The 22153-nt window shown below is 41.8% G+C and overlaps 1 protein-coding gene across 1 annotated transcript in view; it reads left to right on the forward strand.

The window, feature by feature from the left end:
- Positions 1 to 22153, forward strand: part of dntt (deoxynucleotidyltransferase, terminal) — an 89418-nt gene that overhangs the window by 3722 nt on the left and 63543 nt on the right. The window contains exons 2-6 of the mRNA XM_029450187.1: positions 1062 to 1236; positions 4506 to 4637; positions 17847 to 18017; positions 21588 to 21659; positions 21862 to 21985. Of these exons, the coding sequence (XP_029306047.1) occupies positions 1062 to 1236; positions 4506 to 4637; positions 17847 to 18017; positions 21588 to 21659; positions 21862 to 21985 (674 nt within the window). The remainder of the gene's footprint in view (positions 1 to 1061; positions 1237 to 4505; positions 4638 to 17846; positions 18018 to 21587; positions 21660 to 21861; positions 21986 to 22153) is intronic.

The raw sequence follows: 22153 nt of genomic DNA on the forward strand, positions 1-22153 counted from the left end.
TTTGGCCAATTAGGCCTCAGCCTGAGCTCTGCTGGGACATCCCTTAAAGAGTCTTTCCACTGATTTACTCACACCAGGAGAGAGGAAGAGGAGGAGCGTGCAATTATGCACGGCTGGCCGCCCTGATTGGGTATGGTAGTTAGACTCCGTGGCAGGAAGCAGAGGGGAGGAGGCTGTGATAAAAAGTCTGTTGAGAAAGTCTCGGCGGAGCTGGAGGAGGCACTGGTTGAATGAGTTCAGCTATCAAACAGTGGAGGGAGGCACTGAAGCTCTGTGCTGATTGTTGTTCACCCAGTGGTGATCCCCAAACAGCACGAGTAAGACCATGATGCTGAGATCTGAGCTGCATTAAAAAACCTTCACTTGAAACTCAGGACTCTCAGAAAGCTGCTGAGACGAAGGAAAGTTATTTTTGTTGAATCAAGCAGTGAAGGAAATCTTTCACTCAAACAATTCAAATCATCCTGGGAATTACTGTTGATGTAATGTTTATATTAACAATGGATCACATGCCTACTTGAATGTGAAAGGGGTTGCTCATAGGGGTGAAGCCACAGATAATTGTAGCCCTACTCAGCAGTTCCCTTTAGCCTTATTTAATTATTTTTGTGTCTTTCAGCTCATTGTTTTGGTTTTCTGGCCCGCAGCTTTACTGTTTTGGTTCACTCTCACCTCTCTTGTGTTGTGTTTTTTGTTTTTTATTGAAAAAGCTCTGATAAACTTATTGTACGCTACATACCCAGCACCAAACGACACACAGAAAAAAGCTACGGACTAGCTGGTTAACAAAGTGCATTTAGCAGCTAGAGAGGCAGATATTTCTCTCAGTCATTGCTAGAGACCAAAAGAAAATATTTGACTTACATTCACCAAAGATGCCTAGAGACACGACTTCAAAGGTATACTAATGTTGATCTATGTCTGCTTGTTGTGTAACTAAGTAACTGTTTGTTAACAACTTAAAAGGCCATAAAATGTTGTGTAAAATGTGTTGTGTTTACAGCTCTTTCATAAAAATGAACAATGAGCCTTTTGACAGCATCTTTCTTCTGTTTCTCCAGTGATGAGGTCACTCATGTGGTGTCAGAGGATAGCCACGCCTCATCCTTGTGGAAGTGGCTAAAGGAGTGTGCCCCTAAGAATCTACCTGATGTGAATGTGTTGGACATCAGCTGGTTCACTGACAGCATGAGAGAGGGGAGACCTGCTGCTGTGGAGACCAGACACCTCATTCAGGTTTGTGTGTGTGGCAGAAATACTGAGGCAGATATATGGTAAGCACTACGAACCAAACAGGAGGCTTTTTATTGTGTATGAGAGATTAAATAGGCATGTGCATGAAGCATTTAAGGGAACACAATAATTGAAGACCTTTTCATGCAGGACATGCTTCTGAAGGTATTTCCACTAGGTATGTAGTGACATTCTTCCTCTCCCAGCAAATCTATAATGTCACCTCCCTGACAGGGAGCTCTTAAAAAGAGGGCACATCTAATTTCCCTCTGCCTTTGCTCATATTACCACACTTCACCTCGCTGAGAGCCACAGAAACATCCTCCATATCGTGTGGGAGCGTCAAATAAACCCACCAGCTGGACGTCACACATATTTCCACTTGTGGATGGCACTGTGAGCGCTTGGCAGCATATGGATCAAAAATAAAGAAATATGCTGTCTCCTGTTGCTCCCACAGTGGAGAGGGAAAAACACTCCTGAAGTCCCATTTGGCAAGCCCCATCTAGTTTTCCTCTAAATGCCTGTGACAGCCATGATGGCATTCGCCGTGTTTGTGCCTTCATATGAAACATCCCCAAAAAAAGAAGCTTTTTTCTTGTTGTCTGGCATTACTTCCACATGGCCACGTGCAGTTGGCTCCATCATTAAGTGACAAGGCTAATGATGCCATGCTGACATTTATTGACCCATCTCCCCAGGTAACCAAAAGCCCACTTCTCTTCTTGTTTTGTGATGCACTTCCTCTCGGAAGCCAACGAGGTAACGCGCGGTGGCATTTATGTGCGCAGCGCTTCCAGTAGATTGTTTTTATGAGTCATAAATCCATTTAAGGAGCTTCCATGTAGAGATAAAATATTCCCCAAACAGGCCACTTCTGGAGCACATTTGCCTGCGGCTCATCTTGATAGTCTGGAAGTGCAATGTGTTTTACCATCATAAATATTCTACACTGGCAAGTCAGGAAGGAATTTTAAGTAATAAACCCATTGAAATGTAATATTTCCATTACCTACTGGCTTGCAGAGAGGTTGTTTAGCCTGTTTAAGTGGAAAGGTAGTAAGATGTAAGAATACACTGCTTGAAAAGGAATGAAAATGATTGAATGATTACCAGGGATGTGTCTGCCTTCACTCCTCTGTTAAAAGGGAAATGTGAAAGATATGGCCAAAAACTTTTAAACATACAAAAAATGAACTAACGTTATCAACATTCTGACTTTATGTCACAGACGTCTGTGTACTGTGTTGCAGAGATAGCTACTGAAATAAGCATGATATGTAGCTAGCCCCGGCCGGTCCTGTCTTGTAATGCCTTGTACCTAGAGAGAAGTAGAGCTGCTCTGAAGGCTTGTACAATACAGGGTCCGTGTACGTTTTGATAGTTTGTGTCTTGGATTAAATTCAAAGTGGCAAGTTTTTTTGTTTTGTCCTCGCCACCGCCTTGAGGCTGCTTTCGCTGGGAGGAGAGCGGGCCGCAGCTCTGGGAGATGGAGTTTCAGTTAGCAGTTAGCTGTTAGCTCGAATTCAGCCATCTCAAACCCCAGCTTCGGGGGGAATGATCCAGGACTGTCCTAACCCCCCATTAGATCAGCGCTGCCTTTAGACCCAGCACTCCACAAGCCTGGGGTTTGTGTTGGCTGAACGCGAGTGGACTAACTGGGGTCTGTCTCCCGGATCCCCCGGTTAGTGGCACAGTAAACACAAAGATGGCTAATGTAAACTATAGACCTACACCTCACATAAAGATTGTAAGATAGCAGTGTATTTTGACCAGCTCTCAGAGTCTCCCTGCTGTTAGTTATTATCTTTTAAAAACTATAACTGATGACTGTAAATTGGGATCAAATGGACTTAGTAGGAGAGGTGAAATGTTGCCCCCTGTGCATGTGGCGAGGTATTACACATTGCACCAAAGACAGGTGGGCTGGGCTTGTGAGGAGGATGTTTGTAGGTCAGTGTGTAGGTAAGCCTCCCTAAAGAGACGGAACCTTGGTGACCTTTGTCCTGCTCAGCGACCTGAGACGATTTCATTAACCCATCTGACTGCACTTCTCTACCTGCATGACGGGCATTAACATGGAGGCGAGAACTGGCCTGGAGTCTCTCTGCGGTTTGGAGGAGGGCGCAGGAGTGGGCGATGTCCTGCAATGCTTAATGTACCTGTTCATCACAGCAGATGGTATGTGGAGAAAATAAGCTGCAGTGTGTAGACTGCACACATTAGTATAGTTACATCTAAGCCATACAGTAAAGATGAAGCTGACGCTGGAGAGTAAGCCAGATGGGAATAAGCTGCCTCTGAGATCAGTCTGAGAGCTTTACCTTCCACAGAGTTTATAAAAACTGAGGCCAGATGGGGAAATTCAACATCTGCATGCTGATGCACAGACGTTTGTCTCCATGGATCCACAATCCCATATTGGATTAAAACAAACTGCAGCAGAGGTGGAAAAGTGATGGAGACCCCCCTGTTGTATTTAAAAGGAGCACAGTAAGGGAGTTTCTAAGACAGTTTTACTTTTGATTGGCAGGAAAATTATTCCGTGAAATATATTCAAAGATATTCTTCTTTTTTTTGAGAACAGGAAAGGCTCTTGGCAGAGAATAAATGATGAACATTTTTTGAATCCCTTACTGATTGATTCAGCCCAGCAGTACGAGAGGTACTAGCTATTTTCATTATCTTTTTGAGACACCCCTGTTCCTGCTGCAGCAACGGCACCAGTCAACACTGTGTGGTGACAATCTCTCCATCTTCCTCTTCCTCCTCTTCCTCCCCACTCATTATATCATTCTTCCACCCAATCCATGGGTAATTTTATGGACACAATGTTCCCTTTTGTGATGTCTAATTGTCTGCAAGAATATTAATATTACATTGGTAATCCTTTTGACACATGTATTACAAATGGGGAACCATTTCTTCATAGAATGAAAAGGCAATTTACAGGAGGCAAATTGGATGATGGCAAGCAGATTTGTAATGCCACGGGTTAGGTAGCGTAATGGATTTGGATGCCACCAGACTGTGAGATGAGTGTCATTAGCCTGTTGCCCTGGAGACACACAGTCATAAAAATAACTTCTCCAAGTCTAATGGCTACATTTTTTTATGTAATTCAATCTGAACCCTTGGCTCTGTGCCAGTCAGGAATAGCCTTACACATATTTACACGTTTTGCTTGTCAACAATTTGCAAGAGCTCAGAAATTGAGACAATGCATGTGTCTATGTGTGGGTTGATAAGTCTCTGATCATTTTTGTACACAGGACACCTTGCCCACAGAAGGTTCTCCACCCACTCCTGTGGCCACCGTTTCTCCACCCACTCCTGTGGCCACCGTTTCTCAATACGCCTGTCAGAGACGGACAACCCTAGAAAACCATAACAAGATATTTACAGTAAGAAACTGTTATCTATCACTCTGGACACAAACTGCACTTTTACATGTTCGCCCACCAGAGGCTGTCACTCTGACTTTCCAATGTAAAAAGCCTCCTAATCTGTTCTGCTCTAATTGGATGGCTGGCTTGCTTCACTCACGAGCACTCTGACACAACTCCCCCCCAAAATACATTAACCTGCAAATGAGCAGCATCTGCAGCTGTGGAGCGTCGGAGGTGCAACAGCTGACTTGCCCACGATCCTTGGCACCGGGGCTGGCGCAGACACGCCCTGAGGCGCAGTGCGTTACGCCAAGATGGGCGACGGACGTGACACTCCTCACAAGCAATGATGGATCTGTCCCTCTGCCATCTGTTGGGCAGTGTGGCAGGAAGGGGTGGGATTCAGAAATTCAGGTTCCCACACAGAATGGGGAAGCAGTTAACCGGCTGATTGGCTCAGGTGTTGAGGAGCCTGAAAGAAAAGACAAAGGATGTTGCTGTGAGACAATGGAAACGTAGCTGCAGGTGGTACATGCGGTCAATGTATTAACCAAACAAACAATAAACCTCTGACCAAATACTGTACGTTTTGTGAGTAGTGCTGGAAAAATGAACAAACAAAATGTTTTGCTAATCGATTAATCACTAAGCACATTTAACAAGCAACAATCCCAAACTGTTGTGAATGTGGGGCTTTTTATTTTTTTTAAAAGATGTCTCTTTGGGCTCTGGGAAATTATGATGCACATGTTTCACTATTGTCTGACATATTATAGGACTATACAATTAATCATGAGGTAATTGGCGGATTACTTCATTATTAAAAACATTAATTACTTGTAGGTCTAATAGCAGAGGTGATGCAACGGTTACTGGTTTCACAATAAAGCATAGCAAAATATTACCATATCAAATTGTAATTATCACTGAAACCGTGTTTGATTACCGCCATGGTTTCTGCCGGTGTACTGTAAGCCAGGGCATATGTTGTGTATGTAACGTTAGGAGGTGTACAGTCCAGAGAAAGTGTGTGAGGGTGCTTTATAGCTGTGGACGTAGCAGTGCAGTGTGTGGAGTTAAGGCTATTTGTCGGTGAATGAATGATACAACCCCTGAAGACACTCCCCTGTCTTGCTTGCCACCTGCTGATTAAAGTGAAGGGGGTTAGCCCCGAAGTTAGTAAGCCTACTTAGCCTTAAGGTGGACTGATCCAGCTATTCTGCAACGTGGGTTGACTCCTATGCAAGACTGTGTCGTGTCAATTGTAGAGCTCATTGCAATAACTCAAATGCAACACAGAAGATATTGGTGTGTGCGAAAATATTGATAACCGTGATTATTATGGTCTGATGTAAAATCTTCATACCATTTCATATGTAAATAGCACCGCTGTGACCTCGAGGAACATCCACAATCTTGCTATAAGAAGAAAACAGAGAATATGAAATCGTATCAACTTTGATGTCCTCTTTGCATTTCATTCATTTACATTTAGATTTCTGCGATTCCTCTCGGAGGCACTGCGTTGATGCCATATTTGGCACAGGATATGAAATCTCAGCACTGAGATGTGCAATATCTCTGAGAAGTGACTGGCAAACCTATGTGTGTGTTTGTGTGGGAGTCTGGGGACCCGCTGATGAGTTTCTAGACCTATTAAGCACAGCTTACCGAGGGTCCGTGAGGCATCTGTTATGACGTAATGACTTCTTTACTTCCCAGTGATGGTGGATGTACATACTAGATGCTCACACGTGTGCCGCAATTCACCCACACGTGCTTGCATGCATTTGCCATCGACCCGGACAGACACGTACGGATGTGCACACACGTCACACCTGGGAGGGCTGCTGTTTAATTTCTCATCCCCTGTTTCTTTCCACAGCATTAACTCCATAATTAGTAATCCCACTCAATTTCCCCATCCCCATGATTAACTCATTATCCCCACATAAAGACACATCAAAGAAAACTTTCTGATTAGAGAGAAAGGTTGTTCTTGATGTGGTCTTGTGAAAGGTAAAACCCTCAGCTGAAGCAGAGTGAATGCACATTTTAAAATATTCAAGTCAGATAGAAATAGAAAGATACGTTGCCTTGCCCTTTTACTGTAAACCAATTCTCTGTTTAGATGAAAGCAACAGCAAGCCAATAGGCACGGGATATGATCCACTGTATTGCAGTGCTAATGAGGAGCAAACTATTGATCCACAATAGTAAAGCTACCCTTGATCTGTCTTGCTGTCTGCTTGATTGCAAGACACAGTAATGATGTAATCCCACTGAATACATGTTTATTGAAAAAGCTTTTGAGGGAACTGAGATACTGCGTGTACATATGTGAGTGTACGTGTCCTCATGTTGGTATTCATGTATGTGGGCATGTGCGTTTATGTGCATGTCTTTATGTTGGTTAGTATACAGTGTGTGCTCGTATGTCCCTGTGATGTAGTGGAACATTTGTGATTTTTGTGTGGAAGAAAAGTCTTCTTTTGAACACAACTCATTGCAATTTTGATGGTTCTCAGCTATTGTGAATAGGGAGTATTTTTTATACTGTAGGAGTATTACGACATCTGTCGGTTGGTGACCTTCCTGTCGAAGTCTTGTATGTCACAGTGTTGGAAAGTAGCCAGATATCGATTGCTGCTGCTGCTCCTTCATGAATGTCAGTAACATGTGCTTGATAAGTTAATTCTCACTCATTAGCAATTAGATGTCAGTTAACAGCGTGGAACTGATGAGCGGTGTCAGAGGAGAAGCATATCTAAAGGCAGAGGTGATAGAAACCGGTGAAAATGTCACTATGCAAATGTATTTGTAACAAAAAAAATGTATATACAGCAAAGACTCAGGATAAAATTGAAATAAAACCACCTTGTTAAAAACACTACGGCGAGAATAAACCAGGCTTTTTCTTGGGCTCCTGCTCATTTGCCTCAAACACACTAAGCAGTATTGTTTTGGTGCATGCACTGATGTGTGTCAGGGCTAGCCAGTGCCACTGTCACCTAGCAACCACTACCATATGAGTTTGTCTTCAAGTGACGTCTCGAGGTTTTTCTTTATTATTTATTTAGCTATCTTTATATTAATTACAAAAAAGAGAACCCTTGCCAATCTCACATTTGCACCTCACTCAACATCTCTTTTCTCAACTATTTGATATCTATGTAACTTTAAAAGCTTTGCACGAAACATAACATGCACACCAACAAATAAAACTGATTAACATGATTTTCAATGAAGATTCCTGCCTGTAGGATTTGAAACTGGACATTCCTGGCGACCCCCTGAGCCCCTTTATGTCTGATGCAGACTGCAGAGTGAATACACATCTGCACAACTTCCACAACAGTGAACCGTAAACTGTCAGGGACAACCATTTGTAAGAAGGTTAATTGTTTCTTCGATGGTAAGAGATGTATTCATCAGGAGCAGAAACAGGTCAGTCACTCAAATTGGAATCTCTGCGCTCAATTAAATGAAGCTCTCTTGGCTCGTGTTCAGCATTGCTTTATAAATGCATGTGTGAAAATGAGTTTTCTTTACATTACAATGCATTTAATAGTCCCAGTACTAACAAAGCAGCATTTTCTGAAAAATACAGCCCGAGCTAGCAATGCGGGTTCTCCAACAGCTATGCTAGCATTACACTGAAAAGTAGATGTTCTGTTTTCTGGATTTTAATAGCTAAAAGGAAACTGGAAGGTCAGGTTCAGAAATAAAGAAACCTCATTCAAAATAGCATTAACTTGTGAAATAATGCAAATTACATGAACTTTTTGGTGCAGTTTATCCTATTTGTGTAGAAAGGGATGGTCATTTCTATAAAAAACAACAACAATGTAATCTTTATTTCTTGTTTTTAGTTAACTTAAACAAATATCATGTCCATAAGCTTTAGTCCACCACAGGTTAAAGGACTAAGGCACAGAATGAGGCTGCTCAGCGGATATTCTGCCACACAGCCTTGCTGCCAGTTTGTGTTATTGCAGCGAGATAATCCCCATTATAAAAGAGATGTCTGTAAAGCTGTTGACTCCAACTGCAAACAAGGTGAAACCATCACTCTCTGTATTATGGATTTTGAAACCGTGAAGGTTCAACATTTGTAAAAGGTTTTACAACATTTGTAAAATCACAGAAAAGTGATTTGAAAGTGCGTGATGTCATCCCGATGTAAAGTCAGTGGGTGGAGCGGAAACACGTGGGCAGAGTCAGCGGCAGAAACATTAATGCACAGTGTGGCGCTCGGGGAGCAGTCTTGGGTGACATCCCTGAATCCGGTGTCCATGGTTGAGTGTCCACGGCTGTAATTAGAGCAGAACGGAGGGCCGAACGGTGTCAACGTTTCTAGATGGCACAAATTACAACTATATAAAACAACTGACCAAGCTTGCAACCTTTTGGAAAATACACTTATTTGCTTTCTTGGCGAGAACTAGGTGACAAGATTAACACCGCTCTCATGTCTCTGCATTCATTACAGAGCTTGAGCCAGGAGGTGATTAGCTTAGCGCTAACGCTCACTCATTCACACATTGTATCTTGTAACTCGGCCACTGTTCGTGAAGTTGTTGTTTTTTTACCTTTCTGTTTGTGTGCAGTACGAATAACAATGTTTATACTTTAGAAGAGCTGGTAGTTTTTAAACTCTGGACGGAGCCAGGCGAGCTGTTTCCCCCTGCTTTCACTCTTTATGACAAGCTAAGCTGATGCCCAGCTTGCTCCAGCTTCACACTTCAGATATGTGAGAGTGGCATTGATTTCCTCATCTAATTATCTGCAGGAAAACAAATATCTATATTTCCCAAAATGTCAAACCATCCACCCACAGTGGGACTTACAACAACGTGTGTTTGTATGAACAGGCAACGTTTAAAATGTAAACCGTTGCTTTTTTGGTGGTAGGACAAAGAATAAACACATTTGATTTCGTCTCTACCAAAAAAGCAATTTATGTAACCCACCAAAGCAATTACTTTGACAGTGATACAGTGTAGTTCGGCAAACTGTGTATGTGCAGATGGACTCAAAAGACAGAAACAACCTGCAATGATTTCAGGAGGAGAGGAGCATCCGCGTGCCAGCAGGGTGTGCTGCTGAAGGGGGAGGAAGTAGGTGGTGCAGAGGGGTGCCTGATCAGGAAGAGAGGATGAGCATCATCTCAACAACAGCACCCCAGTGAGGTGTCAATCACACACTGGCATCAAGCGGCCCTTCATTCCACAGCCCTGCACTATTGATTTATTTATCCACGCTCCCTCTTTATCCTTCACCATCTCTGCCTCGCAGTCTTTTACTCCCATACTACTTCCTCCTGCTATTTTGTTTTTGCACCCCCCCTCCCCTCACACACACCCTCTTACTGTGCTCTCTCTCTCTCTCACTCTTGTTGTCTCTTGCTGTGATTGGGAAATCCACACTGTCTACACACACACACACACGCACACGCACACACACACGCACACGCACACGCACACGCACACGCACACGCACACGCACACATACACACGTCAAGCCTACACCCTCTTTAAAAAAATAAAATAACTCTGCTGTCATTATTTCACCATAAGCCTGACATGCGCTGCCAAAATATTGACATTTATGTCTTGGCTGATTGACAGGCAGCATCGAATGCCTTGTCTCTGATGGCAACATACATACACACAGACACACACACACAGACACACACACACACACACACACACACACACATACACACACACATACACAAACAACTCGTTTGACGTATGCAAGCACACAGTTCGCCAGACAAACGCAGGGAAAGAAAGAGATGAAAAAGAGGAGCAGAGAGAAATGGTTAAACATCATGAATTTGTTTCCCTTCAGCAAAAGGCCTCTGATGTATTGATAGTAGCAGCAAACGCCACGGATGAGGAGATGGGTGGAGAGGGCATATAGGAGCACTGAACCTTAAATGCATCACATTGATTCCCTCCATTCCCCCCGTGGAGTTAACGTTCTCAACTTAAAGAGCTAACAAACAAAAAGCAGAAAGGTTCAGAGATGGGTCAAGCAGTGCTTGTTTACTACTTGTGTAGATGTGTGACAACATCTTTTTGGATTTCATACTTGAATTTCTTTCTTTAAGGCTTTCTTCGAAACAAAAGTTAACTTCACCTTAAAATGAAAAAAGTCCACTACATCTTCATCAATATAGGACAGATAATATCCATCTCCTGGCTGTTAATCGTGTTAGAACTCTTCTCAGTGGGTTCTCTGACCTCCTTTTATGGTTTCTTTTTGCGCATGCAGCGAGGCGGGCTGCTGTGCGAACATGACTCGCAGGCGTGTCCGTGATATCTGATGGCGGGGGGTAAATCGGCGTGCTATATCAACGTCCCTGCGCACCGAGTCCCCCTACCAGCCTTAACTCTTCATTAATTAGATGAACTCATATGCAGAGGGGGTTTTGAGCCCGCAGCACTGACTCCACGCAGCTGCTAAGACAACATGACAAGTTGACAGACCTTCTGCAGAGAGTGTGTGTCTGTGTGTAAAATAATAAAATCCCTTTTTTTCTACAGGTGAGATTATTATAATTCTATGTGTATGTTACATTACACTTCATTTAGCTGATGCTGTTGTCCAAAGTAACTTACAATAAGTAATGTTACACATGTTGAATGTTCATACACTTAATGTAATTATGGCACTCCACTAGTATCAAGATCTTTGAGAAATTCTCTTTAACTTAAAATAATTATAATTTTCTGGCCACTTGGGGGCAGCACAATAAGCTGTAAGAACAACATTGACATAATTGATCTGATGTGTTAACAAACAGTTGCTTGTTAACACACCAAGCAGACACAGAGCAACATTTATTTGCAGTAGTGTTTAAGCCACTGACGACTTGAATACTCACTCTCCTCTTAGCTATGTGTTGGTCCCCAACAACTCCTGAGGGAAATATCTGGCTCTGAAACTTTTAAATGCTTCTCTTTTTTCGTTAGCTTGTCGCTAACTTCTGGACAAGTTGCGTAGAGTGGGTCTATCACAGTGAATCAAAACTGTAGTCCATGACTGTGGTTAGCTTAGTTTAGTTAAAAGACTGGAAGACTGGAAACATTGGCTTTTTATAAGAAGTGGACGTAGTCTCCGTGACGTTTGTGGACAAGGCATTTTCAGACGACCAAACTAATGTTACAACTAAAGGCCCTGTCATACGTATGGCAGAAACGTATGCTGGCGCTTATGCAAATTAGCATAGGCCTATACAACGTATATATGAACGTATACAGAGCCTATATTGATATCGTATCAACGTTTTTGAACATGCTCAAAAAACGTTTCATGGCCTCAGCGTTCAACAACGTACACCAGCGTAATGCCAATATTCCGTATACAGCGGCAAAGGTTTCCGCCATACGGCAAAGGACTACGCTAGAAATGCGTTATGCATCTGTCGGGCATTTGTCGAATACGTTGGCCATTCGCTCTGATACATTTTGTATAAGTAAGTGATACGCTATCAATAGGCTCTGTATACGTTCATATACGTTGTATATGCTCATGTTCATATGCGCCAGCATATGTTTCTTCCATACAGCACTGTGTGACAGGGCCTTAACGTCTAATAACTCAAAACACACTGTGAAAGGGTTAAAGTTCTATGACGAAAACACTGACAACACCCAAACCGGACAAACGACCTGTCAACCACAAAGAAGCCCCGCCCTAAAGCATACCCTGCTTTATCATCTATTTTACTGTAAATGGGACCATAAGTTATAAAATGAACATCCGACTGTATTGAAGAAGACTTGAAATCCAGTGATAAGTCTCATAGACTTCTATACAATCTGCATTCTTTTTGCAACCAGTGGAGTTTTAGAGAGAAAGCTTAAGGCACTTCTGCATCGGCTTAACTTTTCAGATCCGTAGGTTGCAGCATGAAAACTACATAAGAACAAACAGTGTATTCAATCTCTAATTAAATGGTTTAAACATTGATAGGTATCTCTGTTGTTTCCGTATGTGAGTCCAAATTAAGAACATAAGCATGCTGTGTAGGGCTTGTTAAGTTATAGCTTGCTCTCATGTTGTTTCCACAAGGTTTTATACCTTCCTTCATATTTAGCAGAGAGCATAGAAGGGGAATGGAAGAGCATGGACGCTAATAAGTTCACATTATTTTGATTAGACTTGATATAGCTCATCGACCCCATGGGGAATCTTGTGTTGGGCTCATAGTACGACACATTTTTCCACTGCTGTATGTTGTACTACAGGTTATCAATTTTTGTTAATCCATAAATGACCCGGTTATCATTAGTGATGTGCTGGGATCCCTAAACCTGTATAGCTGAAACACATGTAGAAAAACTATTTGTACAATGCACACTTACCACTTGCACAACACATGCGTACCCCATCACCTATCCACTTACAAGCTTCCTTCTCCTATTTTTTTGCATGCTGTGAAGAGCATTTGTTGCTAGTTGTTGGGGGATGTGCTGTAGTAAAGGGGTCAGTGCGTCTCCTGGGTGAGCTGGACTAAAGTCTGTTGCTGACTGATCTGAGGCTGCATGAATGCATGCGAATGACTGCAGGTGGTGCAGTGACCTCGCAGCGCAAGCTTGGCAAGGGGAGAGGAAACAAAGGCATGATTATGTCCGAGTCTGCCCTGAGCTCTGGCTGCATTGAGTCCAGGTCATGGATTAACAATTCCTCACCTTTAGTCCCTGTAGAGGCTTTCAGTATTTGTCCTTTAGGCACTGTGCACCACTAACTGTTTTCTTTTGTATTTCACTTATAGTGTATTTGTGTTATTGTCTTAAACACAACTGATTCATGTATTACATAAAGGGCAGAGTAGCAGCATGCTATAGTTAGCATAATATGAAACGCTGACCCAAATGTCATGAGTGATTACCCACTCATTTCTAAGCTCCTTGCGCAATCTAAGGTTTTAGAGAAGATACTTACACACTCTGCCTGTGTTCTTAAAGGTGCAATGTGTAAGATCTGCCAGAATCTTTGTACATAAAACATATAACAATTATGACCTTATCAACAGAGTGTGAAGAGGTAACAGTGTTAACGTTGTGTCAGAGACGTCTATGTGTTGTGTTTCAGATATCTACTGAAGTTAGCATGCTAACTAACCATTCTGCCCTCAGTCCATGAGAAGTAGAGCTGCACGGAGAGCTTATCAATAATACATCCATGGTCCGTATATGCGTTTTATACTTTGTGTATTGGATACGAGAAAACGTCTTGCAGCTTTGTCTCGTCCTCATCGACGCAGGTCTTGGGTGATAGAGCGTATGGTGGAGAAGGACAGAGCTTCTGGTAGTACTTAGTTTAAATGTCCCAGTCCGCTGTGACTCCCACGGTTGGTGTTGAATTTGCGGATCGTATCTGAGGGCCACAGCTGCTAACCGAATCCTGCTAATCCAGTACAATACACAGTAAATATACATATCAACAGTTACATTTGGAGATATAGCTATTGAATATGGGAGTCACGATTCTCGAAATCCACATTCGATTTTTGATTCAATTTTTTATTTTCAGCACCAACGGCTATGACATCGTTAGATGACTGAGTCTTGATTCATAAAGATGAACAGATCATTGGTTTTATGCCCTGACAGCAGTCATTAACATTTTCAAATTCTTCTTTAAAAAGATAGGCTACCTGCTCTCAAGTGTGATATAACTACCATATTTTTGGGGGACTGTATAGGGTTAAATAATGTATTTAAACTCTAATAACAATAATATATTCAATCAATTTGGAATAAACTGTTAAACACAAAATCAAAAGAGCCACTAGATGACAGAGGGGTACAACAACCACTTCTCAGAACCTGAACTGTAATGTTTCTGTCAACACGTTTGTAGATGCACGGGGAAGGCAACATGTTGCCATGTTGGAAGCTGGAGGATTTTCTAGTTCTGTTGTTTCCCCGTCATCTCCAATTCGGCAGCGGCCTTGTGGTCTCGGAAGGTGCAGCTGCAGGCTATCTGTAAGCTACTCTGTGTTGTCTTTGAGGCTTTGTTAAGCTGCGTTTTATTCGGATGAGCACAAGTTGGCGGGGTTGGAGAGAAAAATATTCCTGTGAGAATCGCCGATCTTGCTTTTGATTTTGATGATCGAAATTACCACTACAACTGATGACTAAATTGTGTTTGTATGAAACCAGAAGTAAAGGTGAAGTTCTGCCCCCCTATTTCTTTGGAGCCGGTAACTCGGTATTACATGTTGCACCTTTAAAGCTTCACTAAGTAATACTTTGGACGTAGTAACCGTTACACCCATTGGTTTGTGGACTATGGTTTTAAAACCTCGAGTTTGGAATTTTGGCCGTTGCTATCTTGTTTTTTGGAAGCAGAAGTGAAACAAGAGAGTGGAGCTAAGAACAACCAAACAGTGAACAAGAGATTTTCAGGCAACTAAAATGTTGTTGTTTTGCACCATAGCTGATCAGCATGAAAAGGCGGTTGGATGGGGTAAATGGCTTGAAGTGAATTAAACATTGGAACAGAGAAGCAAGAGACTATTAAAGCATCAGTATACTTCAACATCAGCATTGAGGGAGGTTGAATTCCATTTGACCCTTTGTAGTGAGAACAGGTACGCTTCTCAGATTTATTTAGTAATGCCTTTGTGTCGCACAAAATGTATATATTTATAATCAGCTTTGCACATTGTTTCAGTCATAGTTTATCATCATCTTTATATAGAAATAGACTTAATAAAAATGCTATTCCACATCCCTACACAGAATTTGCATCAAGAATGAATAAAGAAGGATTTCAGTCAAGCACATAACACAAGATGCTTTGGGGTTTAGCTCCATTTTTCAGGAAAGTGTTGCCTATTAGAAATAATGGAGGTTCTGAGGCACAAAGCCCACCTGCAGCTCTTTATTCCTCACTGCATCACCCTCCATCTCAGGGATATTCAGACACACATAAGAATATTACATTTAGCTAAAGAATGGCTATACTGATGAACCAACTCTCATGTGGTGGCATATTTTCCTCCACTTGGTTCCGCAACTGTAGCTCATCACTTCAGCGGCAGCACCAATGTTCAGCTGCACGGCAATATCACAAAGTGTGACGTGATTTGTTTTTTCTCATTTCATTCTCTTCACGTGAAATAACTGATTAGGTTTTGGTGTAATATAGCACCGCCATGTGGCCAATTACAAAGCACTTTATGTTTTTCCTCAAAACTCTTTTGTTTTAGGCCACACAAGACTTAGTGGTCAAGAGTAGGACGCACTTGAACATTTGAACAGTTAATTATTGTGCTAAATCCTAGAATTCCCTGTATATTCTCCAAAATCAGCACTCTTATGCACAATTATGCACAATTATGTTTTTGAACACAGTGTAATGTTATTTGAATCAGCATTAACAGATTTGTTTTTGTGTGGCCACTTTAGAATATCACCTTATTAAGTTGAAATCTTTTTAGCTGCCTCTTTACACATCCACCAGCAGACACAGAGCAACACAGTCCTTTTTCACAGCAGACATTTTTGACTTGTCATTTTGGGAAAAGCACAGGTGTAGTTAATATAATTAATTACACCGAAGTGGTTTTGCGCATTCTGGCTCACTATCACTATGTCATGGCTTAGCCTACTGGGACTGTTGGATAGAACAGAGCCATGGTTTATGTTATTGACTTCAATGAAAAGGCCTATTAGCATTCATTTAGAGTCATGTTTATAGTGACACAGCACATGTTTTTGACCACATACCTCGTAATCAATATTGTGACGATATTGTACGGTTGACTGTTTTTGCTTTCACACATTTACACAATGAGATTTTTGATAAGTAATCATCAGTAAGGTGTATATAATGTCTTAGTTGGTAGAACAGCTAGAACAGTCTGGTCAGTTCAGAAAAGTACATCACTTAACTGTGATGCAGCCTTTAAAACCAGGAAAAGAAAACCCTCATGCCATATTACGGTATTAGGATATCCAAAATCTCTCCTGTCTGTCCACCAACTCCTTAAAGAAATATCTGCTCTTTAGCTGCTGAAATCTCCATCGTGTTCACCAGCTAGGTGCTGACTTTGTCTGTCGTCAACTTTAGAATGAAAAAGTAAAGGATTGTTGGCAGAGTTTTGTGCTCTCTCATAGATTCATTCATTCCATGATCGTGACTGCAGCCCATTTCAGCATTTGAACATGTTGCCTTTGTAAAGGGGAAGCCCCCCCCTCCCCAGGGGAGCCTGCTGTGACCAAGTGGAAAATGACAGGTTCTTGTCTGGTGTTTGCCAGCCTCTAATGTCTCTGTCCGGTCATCCAGAAGAAAACCAACATGCAGCATGTCCTACTGTAAAGTGACAGGGACAGGGACAGAGAGAAGTGATGAAGGGGGAGGAAGGAACTGGAGGGAGTTCTGTTCCCTGTCTGGTTTCCTGTACGGGTCAATGCATCTCACATGTGAATGCACACCTGACATACAATCTTTGCTTGGTCTCGCTCTCTGTTTTTTTTTTCTCTCATTTTCCTTTCCATGTTTATTACAAAAGGGTGATTCATGCAATGTTATCAACTTATTCAATAAGCATTGTCAGTGGTTATCAGCCTCATAGATGTGGGTCAGAAGGGGCCTGCTACACCAACTAGCAGCCTAGGTTTTATCGTCGATTCACATGGTCGATCACCAAAAGAAGAACTACAAGAAGACGATAACGACCTTTAACAGCCATAGTAATTATGACAGGGGCAAAGGCGGCAAAGTCTATCAGGGGTGGGTCACAATGTTGAGTTTCACTTTCACTTTGCAAACGTAACTTTCAGTTTTAAGACGTAGTCGGTGCAGTTTGGCCAACCCAACTCATTAGATTAGTAGCAATAACAACTGATAACATCTGATGTGATATAAAAAGCAAAAATCTTAATAAAGCGTCACAATGCCGAGTTTCACTTTCACTTTACAAACGTTATTTTAATCCAAACCAGTCTTTTCCTACACCTACCATGAATTTTTATTGGCTAAACCTAAATAAGTCGCAGTTTGCACGCATTGCAATGGTATGGATAACCACTGATAACGACCATGTAATCGGCTGATAACATGAAATGGGTGCAACAAGCCTGCTTTATAATGCTTACTATACACTGTCTTGGAAATTTGTATTTTTTCCATCTTAACCTTTCTCTTATATATTTCCTCTTTCTCCCTTGACCTGTCCTTGCCTACCTCTCCCTGCAGGAGGCTTTTGAAGTACTGGCGGAGAGCTATGAGTTCAACATGAACGAGGGTCAATGTCTGGCTTTCAGGAGAGCTGCGTCTGTGCTGAAAAGTCTGCCTTGGGCGGTGCTGTCCCTGGGGGCAACACAGGACCTGCCCTGCTTGGGGCAGCACACTAAGAAAGTCATGGAGGTAAGGCACAAAGGCTGCATGCAGAGTCTATCTGATATGACAGCCAATCCATCTGGATTATGTGTTCTCATGAAACAACAGTCTTTAGTTTGGGCAGTCATACCAGTTTGATTTTGTGACAACATAGCTTGTGAATGCAAACGTATTCAGAGGCCGACTCAAATTTCTGAACACGCCGAGTTTTCAAATCAGTCTCTGTGAGCAAACAATAAATAATGCAATGTTTATTGTGATGGATTACCTCTCTCTTCACACTCTTCAGTTCTCTTGTTTTTTTTTCAACTTGATTTTCCTACTTTTATGATGATCTAAAATCAGTGGCTGTCTCGAAGGGAGAAATTCAATCGAGACACTTTGGAAAATGGTCAGCATTGCTGAGCTAAATCACTCGAGACCAACAGTATGGTCGTTTCATGTAGCAGTAAACCATGACCTTTAGTGACCTTTATTACTAAGTGTATTATACTGACAGAACTGACAGTATAAAACACTAACACAGACGTCTTTGTAGTGGTTGTTAATGGGACCATACAATCCACTTGTATTTGTATATTCTGCACACAGGTTTTGATGTTAGTTGGTGTCTCAAATAACCTTTTAATATCACGATATGTTGTGCTATTTTGCACTTACTCGAAGGATGCCAGAAATAGGCGGCTTGAGATCACAACAATTACAACAATTTTCTGTGGTGAGAAACAATAACAGTAAACATCACACGTCCATATAAATATATTCCACCACTCCTCCAATGAAAAGACCAAAACTAACAATTAATTGATCCTACGAACAAGGATTGTTGCTTATTTCTCCTCTGCGCCATAGAGCTCCATTGTTGTCCAAAGACTATTAAAAACATATCAATGAGCCACACTGTCGCACTGGGTGACTTATTCATTCAATATGATGAAGAAGGGCACTGTACTTTATTTTGAATCAATCCCACTTTCACTGTCCTGCTGCTGTTAATACAACAAATGTATATTAACTCGCAAACTGAAAATAATCTCCAACAAATGCACTATTTACTCCTGTTTGAGGAAAAACTACAGTCCTGAGCTGTTTACATTTAAAAATAATGAAACTATGTATTTGTGACTTGTTTTTAAAGATGTACGTCCTCATTCAGAACAAGTGGGCTCGGGGTTGAGTGGCAAAGATATTGAGAGACGATTTTAGTCTTTTCATGGGATTTGTTGTCAATAAAAAAACATATATAGAACACTAGCCTTATCTCTAATTGAACTACCTCCAGTGGAAAGTCAGAACGCATGTATACGGAGGAGAAGAAGTGCATTTAGCTATGCTGGCGATAAACTATGGGTGTGTAGAACAATGCTGATGTTTCGTTTTTTTGACAGGTTTTTATTTTGTGACTCTGTATAGACGTTAGAATCCATAGTAATGCTCAAGACAACTCTGAACTTTTTTAATTTCCGACCTCCTGCTTGAAAAAGTACAATGGAAAGCCACTCAAAGTCAGAGTTCCTGTTTGTAAACTCGGGGAAAGTCCATCTGCTGACTTGATGAAGAAGCTGTTGTCTAACTTCACACAACAATGGAAGCGCACATTGTAAATGTTAAACCATCCACTAAAAGGCAAAGTAAAATATATGTATGTAATTAATGTATTACATGTTATCATACAGTTCAGTAACCTGTTCTGCATGTGCAATTATGTTGCCAATATTATTAGGTAACTGGTTACAGTCAAGAAAGGTATCTTCTCTGTACAATAGTTATTTTGGAAAACATAAACAATGCCAAATATATATGAAAAGATTTACTGACTTTTGCAGATGACCTGCCGATGTAGCTAGACAGGAACACAGTTAACGAGTACAATATATCAAATGGCTATCTTTTTAATTAACACCACAAGCACAAGGTCCTGTAGCACAAATGTGTGTACACTTGCCAAAAGAAACATCAGCGTGTCAAGGTCAGCCATGTTTTTTGTTTACGTTTCATGTCTGGAAGGCTTGGAGGTCTGGTACGCAGCATAACTGGTGAATCCAAGATATAACTTTAAAGTATTTTTGGAGCCGGGTGAACTACACCAAGTGTACATCAAGTGTACAAGTTTGCTGTGAGTTACTGAAGGCTAAAAAAAATTAAATCTTTCAAAAAGATATCAAAAATAGTTTTGAAATGTCAAGTACTAGACTAACAAACACACACACTCACACACTCACACACACACTGACAGGCATCACACCAATTTATCTCGTCTTTGGGAAAAAAAGTCTTATCGGGTCACTTGGCAATCATCCCCTCACCTACAGTTGTGCTCAGGGCAGAAATCATGGCAAGTTGTCAGGGAAAGTGTCGAGAAATGTTTGCTTGGAGAGAACGCCGAGTCCCTGCAGGAGAACAAGGTGAGCTCTGCAGTCCAACTCTCTGACACATTAAACCTAACAGACACACGACGGGTCTCAGAGCAAGTCTCAAAATCTGTCAAATCTGTCAGCACTGAGGCAGATTCATTAAACAAAATAACACAAAATAACACAAATGTCCCGCGAGACTAAAGTAGACTGCCTGTAAATGACCTCTCCCTGTTGTTGTTCGTACATGATTCAGACGTACACCCAGCCGTGAGGTTTTTTTATCCCGCTTGTCTCTTTGAACAGATCACGGCTCAAAACAAGAAAATGACACAACACGAAAAACAAAGTGAAACCAAACAGAGTAAAAACAAAACGCTTGATGTGCCTGTGAACATCGGAGTGACACTCTGTCAGCAGCGACTGAACCGCTCGCTGCTGACTGAACATCCAAAGAGGGGAAAAAATATAAACCTACTGACATGAAAGTCTGGGAGCACTGAGGCAGAGTTGGGGATGAATAGTCAGTATGTGTTTTCTGTGTGTGTGTGAGAGACGTTGTGCATGCGAAGAAGTGTGTCCTCCCCGGAGCAGGGAGTGTGTTGAAGCATTATCCTTGCGTTTGAGGTTAGCCTTAGCCAGAGGGTTGAAAAGCAGAGGTGGACGGGTGGATGCATCATTGAGCAGTGAAGGCTGCTTTAAACTGCACTGTACTCACAGTGTGGATCTCAGGTTCACTGCTTCATTGATAGTAGATGTCATTCCTTCACGCGCATGCTTAAAATGCACACAGATACTTTCCTACAATTCCCCCAGCAGAGGATGGCTGATATTAACCAGATAACTGCTGCCTCACTTTATGCCTTCACATAATGAAGACAGTTAAAATGTGACCGGCAAATTAGTCGTGGTCTGCTGAGAGCGGCAGACAATTAAATGCGGAACAAAAGTGGTTGTGAAGCAAACAATAGAGGATGGGTAAAACATTACCTTGGGCTTTTTATGAACACCATAAAACCGGTATAAATCCTCTGTTTCACAACAACAAAGTCGTTATTTTCTTGAGAAGAAATGGAAATGAGGACACGAGGAGCACCTGATTTAACTCGATACTGTTTTCAGATGAGCGGCAATTTGAGGCCATTTGTTAATTGCTGATGGAACAGACACCAGGGGAAAACATGCCAAGGCTGACACCGGGAGCATTTCTTCTAACAACATCATTTACTTTTATATTTTGCAGGAGGTCCTTTACTATGGCCGTTCGTTTGAAGTCGATAACATACTCTCTGATGAAAGGTTTCAAACACTTAAGGTGAGTGGATGAAAAACAACTCCATCGTTCCTTTGCTTTCTCTTTTTGATGCTTTAAAATGGCTGTGAAATGTGATTTGCATTTGCTCTCTCTTAAGGACATAGAGCTCTTGAAAACTTTGAATGCTAACCCCCCCCCCTGAGAAGAGCCTGTCATTTCAGAGCATGTCTTCTGATTACGTCCTTACCTCATTTCCCGCCAGCTGTTCACGAGTGTGTTTGGGGTTGGACCGAAGACGGCTGAGAAGTGGTACTGCAGAGGGCTGCGCTCATTCAGCGACATTCTGGCAGACCGCAGCATTCATCTAAACCGGATGCAACAAAGTGGTACTTCAACATCTCTGCATTTCCACTCCGCCACTCCACAAACGTTAGACTGAAAATGACAACTAGAGTTTGCTTCCAAAAAAGACTCAAAGACAGGGGGGCCTGCATGTCATTTGGGATTTTTTGTCCTTTTTGGTCCCATAGGAGACTCCTTATGTGAGGCGCTCG

The sequence above is a fragment of the Cottoperca gobio genome, chromosome 15 (assembly GCF_900634415.1).
Source record: "Cottoperca gobio chromosome 15, fCotGob3.1, whole genome shotgun sequence".
Lineage (NCBI taxonomy): Eukaryota > Metazoa > Chordata > Actinopteri > Perciformes > Bovichtidae > Cottoperca > Cottoperca gobio.